The sequence below is a fragment of the Neovison vison genome, chromosome 7 (assembly GCF_020171115.1).
Source record: "Neovison vison isolate M4711 chromosome 7, ASM_NN_V1, whole genome shotgun sequence".
Taxonomy (NCBI): Eukaryota; Metazoa; Chordata; class Mammalia; order Carnivora; family Mustelidae; genus Neogale; species Neogale vison.
Genome location: NC_058097.1, coordinates 194,837,463 through 194,843,600, shown reverse-complemented (window position 1 = coordinate 194,843,600; position 6,138 = coordinate 194,837,463). Strand labels below are relative to the sequence as shown.

The following is a 6,138-nucleotide window of genomic DNA, read 5'->3' as shown; positions in this document are numbered from 1 at the left end:
GAGATACTCGTGACTCTGGGAAACAAACTGAGGGTTGTAGAAGGGAAGGTGGGTGGGAGGATGGGGTAACTGGGTGATGGGCATTAAAGAGGGAGTGTGATGTAATGAGCACTGGTGTTATACATAAGTGGTGAATCACTGAACACTACATCAGAAACCAATGATGTTGGCTAATTGAATTTAAATTTTGAAAAAATAATGATGATCTGTTATTAAGCTGCTCTTGCTATGGCCTATGCATTGCAGTAGACACTTTACATAATGGTCTCTTTTAAACCAAACAACAACCCTCAGAACCAAGTATAATTATTATCCCCATTTCTCAAATAAAGAACCCAAGACTCTGGGAAATTATATCTTGCCTAGCATCACAGAGCCAGGATTTGGGATTATGCAAACCCTATCATTTAATTTCAAAACTGATCTCACACACTGATGCACTTCCCCTGCTCCTCATGTTTTAATAAAATGTTAAATATGATATTAATGTTAATAAATATGATATTAATGTTAATATTAATATTAAATAAATGTTAAATATGATATTAGAAATCATTTGAGGCATGACTGAAGTTCAGATGAGGAAAAGAGAATGAAGAGGCATTCATGCCCTGGGTCCTCTGAAGGTTTGTGATAGTCTAAATATATTTCTTCCTATGTTTGTGACACAGAGTTGGGTCTACGTGGGTAATTTGTCCTGGAGTGGTGCTTCTGGATTAAGATTTTTCTTTATAATATAAGATCAATGCACAGAAATCAGTTGCATTTCTCTACTCCATCAACAAGACAGAAGAAAGAGAAATTAAGGAGTCAATCCCATTTACAATTGCACCCCAAACCATAAGAAACCTAGGAATAAACCTAACCAAAGAGGCTAAGAATCTATACTCAGAAAACTATAAAGTACTCATGAAAGAAATTGAGGAAGACACAAAGAAATGGAAAAATGTTCCATGCTCCTGGATTGGAAGAATAAATATTGTGAAAATGTCTATGCTACCTAAAGCAATCTACACATTTAATGCAATTCCTATCAAAGTACCATCCATCTTTTTCAAAGAAATGGAACAAATAATTTTAAAATTTGTATGGAACCAGAAAAGACCTCAAATTGCCAAAGGGATATTGAAAAAGAAAGCCAAAGTTGGTGGCATCACAATTCCGGACTTCAAGCTCTATTACAAAGCTGTCATCATCAAGACAGCATGGTACTGGCATAAAAACAGACACATAGATCAGTGGAACAGAATAGAAAGCCCAGAAATAGACCCTCAACTCTATGGTTAACTAATCTTTGACAAAGCAGGAAAGAATGTCCAATGGAAAAAAGCCTCTTTAATAAATGGTGTTGGGAAAATTGGACAGCCACGTGCAGAAAAAATGAAATTGGACCATTTCCTTACACCACACACAAAAATAGACTCAAAATGGATTAAGGAACTCAATGTGAGAAAGGAATCCATCAAAATCCTTGAGGAGAACACAGGCAGCAACCTCTTCGACCTCAGCCGCAGCAACATCTTCTTAGGAACATCACCAAAGGCAAGGGAAGCAAAGGCAAAAATGAACTATTGGGATTTCATCAAGATCAAAAGCTTTTGCATAGCAAAGGAAACAGTTAACAAAATCAAAAGACAACTGACAGAATGGGAGAAGATATTTGCAAATGACATATCAGATAAAGGACTAGTGTCCAAAATCTATAAAGAACTTAACAAACTCAACACCCAAAGAACAAATAATCCAATCAAGAAATGGGCAGAGGACATGAACAGACGTTTCTGCAAAGAAAATACAGATGGCCAACAGACACATGAAAAAGTGCTCCATATCACTTGTCATCAGGGAAATACAAATCAAAACCACAATGAGATATCACCTCACACCAGTCAGAATGGCTAAAATCAACAAGTCAGGAAATGACAGATGCTGGCGAGGATGCGGAGAAAGGGGAACCCTCCTACACTGTTGGTGGGAATGCAAGCTGGTGCAACCACTCTGGAAAACAGCATGGAGGTTCCTCAAAATGTTGAAAATAGAACTGCCCTATGACCCAGCAATTGCACTACTGGGTATTTACCCTAAAGATACAAACGTAGTGATCCAAAGGGGCACGTGCACCCGAATGTTTATAGCAGCAATGTCCACAATAGCCAAACTATGGAAAGAACCTAGATGTCCATCAACAGATGAATGGATAAAGAAGATGTGGTATATATACACAATGGAATACTATGCAGCCATCAAAAGAAACGAAATCTTGCCATTTGTGACAACATGGATGGAACTAGAGCATATCATGCTTAGCGAAATAAGTCGAGTGGAGAAAGACAACTGTCATATGATCTCCCTGATATGAGGAAGTGGTGATGCAACATAGGGGCTTAAGTGGGTAAGAGAAGAATCCATGAAACAAGATGGGATAGGGAGGGAGACAAACCATAAGTGACTCTTAATCTCACGAAACAAACTGTGGGTCGCTGGGGGGAGGGGGTTGGGAGAAGGGGGGTAGGGTTATGGACATTGGGGAGGGTATGTGCTTTGGGTAAATTGGAAGGGGAGGTGAACCATGAGAGACTATGGACTCTGAAAAACAATCTGAGGGGTTTGAAGTGGCAGGGGGGTGGGAGGTTGGGGTACCAGGTGGTGGGTATTATAGAGGGCACGGCTTGCATGGAGCACTGGGTGTGGTGAAAAAATAATGAATACTGTTTTTCTGAAAATAAATAAATTGGAAAAAAATAAATTAATAAATAAGAACCAAGACCAAAAAAAAAAAAATTTTTCTTTATAATCTTAATAAATCATAAACACCATAAATAATGTTGAGATTGGGAAAACTGAAACAAGATCACATAGCCCCTCGTTTTTTTCTTGAATATGAGTTGAGCTTGGGAAACAGTGGAATGGATGCCCTTTGAGAGTTATGTCTGCTCATCCCAAGGTTTTCAAGGAAGCAAGAAATCCAGGAAGCTGGATTTCCCTTTAGTTCCTTAGAAGAGAAGAAATACAGATGTAGACTGGCTATCTCCTATTCATCCCCAAACTCAGGGAAAGGATTCTTGGATCTCCAACAGCTTATGATCACATATTTCCCCATACTTCCATAGGCCAGGAGGAGCCCTATGATAAAACCGTTTCCTTCAAGTCCTGCCTTTCTCCTGAATGCATATGCGTAGAGAACCAGGAGAGGGAGGGCTTTGTTTTCTGAGGCTCATCCCTGATGCTGTTGATCAAAGACCTCTGTGAGCTCATTGTCCATGGGCATTGTTTTCTTTCTTCGTTTTCCCTCAAATGACTAACTTTTCAGTGTTACATCCATATATATGTGAGTCAATACCTTAGGAGTCACTGTGTGTGAACAAATGCATGAATGAATGAGTGAATGAAAGAATAGCTTCCTGCTCTCACATTAATGAGCCCTACTTTCAAGAATTCTTTGACACTTATTTATCCATTCGTCCTTTGAAGGCATCTTGGTTCTTTCCACAGTTTGGTGACTGTGGCCATAGCTGCTATGAACATTGAAGTACAGATGGCCCTTCTTTTCACTACATCTGTATATTTGGGGTAAATACCCAGTAGTGCAATTGCGGGGTCATAGGGAAGCTCTATTTTTAATTTCTTAAGGAATCTCCACACTGTCTTCCAAAGAGGCTGTACCAACTTGCATTCCCACCAACAGTGTAAGAGGGATCCCCTTTCCCCACATCCTCCACATTGCTTACTATATTGTTAATTTGGGGCATTCTAACTGGTGTAAGGTGGTATCTCAGTGTGGTTTTGATTTCAATCTCCTTGATGGCTAGTGATGATGAACATTTTTTTCTGTGTCTGTTAGCCATTTGTATGTCTTCTTTAGAGAGAAGTGTCTGTTCATGTCTCCCACCCATTTTTTGACATGATTATCTGTATTGTGTGTGTTGAATTTGAGAAGCTCTTTATAGATCTTAGAGATCACCCCTTTGTCTGTAGTGTCATTTGTGAATATCTTCTCCCATTCTATGGGTTGCTCTTTATTTTGTTGACTGTTTCCTTTGTTGTGTAGAAACTTTTGATCTTCATGTGGTCTGTACGAACTATGGAGTATTATGCCTCCATCAGAAAGGATGAATACCCAACTTTTGTATCAACATGGACGGGACTGGAAGAGATTATGCTGAGTGAACTATGTCAAGCAGAGAGATTCAGTTATCATTTAGTTTCACTTATTTGTGGAGCATAAGGATTAACACAGAGGACATGGGGAGATGGAAAGGAGAAGAGAGTTGGGGTAAATTGTATGAGGACACAAAGCATGAGAGACTGTGGACTCTGAGAGACAAACTGAAGGTTTTGAAGGGGAGTAGGGCAGGGAATTGGGTGAGTCTGGTGGTGGGTATAATGGAGGGCACATATAGCATGAAGCACTGGGTGTGCTGCATAAACAATGAATTCTGGAGCACTTAAAGGAAATTTAAAAAAATAAAAAATTTTATTTTTTAAATATTGTCAAAATCCTTTGACAATTTCTTGTGAAAGAAGGAGCACTGGGTGTGGTGAAAAAATAATGAATACTGTTTTTCTGAAAATAAATAAATTGGAAAAAAAAGAAGTAATTTTCATTCAACTTCCTCTAAAAATCATTTTGAAAGATATACTCTGCCTCGTTTTCTCAAAAAATTTTTACACAATTTAGGCCAACTCCTGGCACTTAGAAATTAAGTTGTAGATACTTATGTGAAAAAGATTTGATTAAAAAGGAGGAAAAGAGAGACTTGGGTCTAATAATTCTCAGATTTTAACTCTAGACCTGATTAGATTAGATCATGGCTCAGAGTGTGAACTAATATGTTGTTGGTCCAATTTTTCCTTCTGTCTTGTATTTCTCTGCAGAGACACTCTGTTAGCTCAATGATCTGGGGAAATCGTTCACTTTTGATGGAATTTGTGTTCCTGGCCTATCCCTCCCAACCAGAGTTCTGTGTCTTGTCCTTCCTTGGAGTCAGCCTTGTTTATACCTTGATCATCACTGGGAATGTCCTAATTATAGTGGCCATCCAGACAGAAGCTCGCCTACATACACCCATGTACTATTTTTTGGGCAGCCTCTCAGCAGTAGAAATATGTTACACAGCGGTGGTGGTGCCCCACATCCTGGCCAACATCCTACAGTCAGAGAAGACCATCACCCTCCTGGGCTGTGCCACTCAGATGATCTTCTTCATTGGGCTTGGCAGTGCTGATTGCTTGCTCTTGGCCACCATGGCTTATGATAGGTATGTTGCCATCTGCCACCCCTTGCAGTACCCTCTCACCATGACTTTAACTCTCTGTGTCCGCTTGGTTGTGTCCTCTGTGGGTATCGGCTTGTTCCTGTCTGCACAACTGGTGGCCTTCATCTTCTCTCTGCCATTCTGCCGGGCTCGAAGTATCCAACACTTCTTTTGTGATATTCCACCAGTGATGCCTCTTGTTTGTGCCAACAGCCACATCCATGAGCAGTTAGTGCCGGTGGCAGCCACACTGGCCATTGCCGTGCCTTTCTTCTTCATTGCTACCTCCTATGTCTTCATTGTGGCTGCCGTGCTCAAGATCCACTCAGCAGCTGGACGTCACCGGGCCTTCTCCACCTGCTCCTCCCACCTCTCTGTGGTCCTGCTGCAGTATGGCTGTTGTGCCTTTGTGTACATGCGCCCCAGCTCCAGCTACTACCCCAAGCAAGATCAGTTCATCTCACTGGTGTACACATTGGGAACCCCACTGCTCAACCCACTTATCTACACCCTGAGGAACAGTGAAATGAAAGGGACCCTGGGGAGAATTCTTACCAGGAATTGCCTCTCCCATAACAACTAGAGGAGTCTACAACCTTCAGGCAAGAGTTTGATTCCAGCTCATGCAAATCTCAATGCAACTGCATTTCTCCTAAATAATGTTAAAAATAAGCTTTTAAAATGGCATAAATTATCTGGATACCATTTAGCTATGTGTGCCAGAGACCTTTAAAAGGCTTCTACTACTTCATTCAGTAATTCTCTTCTAGAAAGGAAATGAACAAATGAGCATAACGATAGAAAGTAACAAGTATAACACTGCATCTCAGGTATCAGCTGGAAAGAGATGGTTCATTCAATAAATTTTGACTGAAAGAAAAAA

General features: G+C 40.3%; 1 protein-coding gene across 1 annotated transcript; it reads left to right on the top strand.

Moving 5' to 3' along the window:
* The first annotated feature begins 4,893 nt into the window (after positions 1–4,893).
* LOC122914490 (olfactory receptor 10W1-like) lies at positions 4,894–5,838 on the top strand. Its single transcript, XM_044261106.1, has one exon. It carries the CDS (start codon positions 4,894–4,896, stop codon positions 5,836–5,838), a length of 945 nt encoding a protein of 314 aa, XP_044117041.1.
* The last annotated feature ends 300 nt before the right edge of the window (positions 5,839–6,138 follow it).

What these genes read in the sequence shown, in the direction of transcription:
- LOC122914490 (XM_044261106.1), top strand. Translation starts at nt 4,894, where the DNA reads ATGATCTGGGGAAATCGTTCACTTTTGATGGAATTTGTGTTCCTGGCC.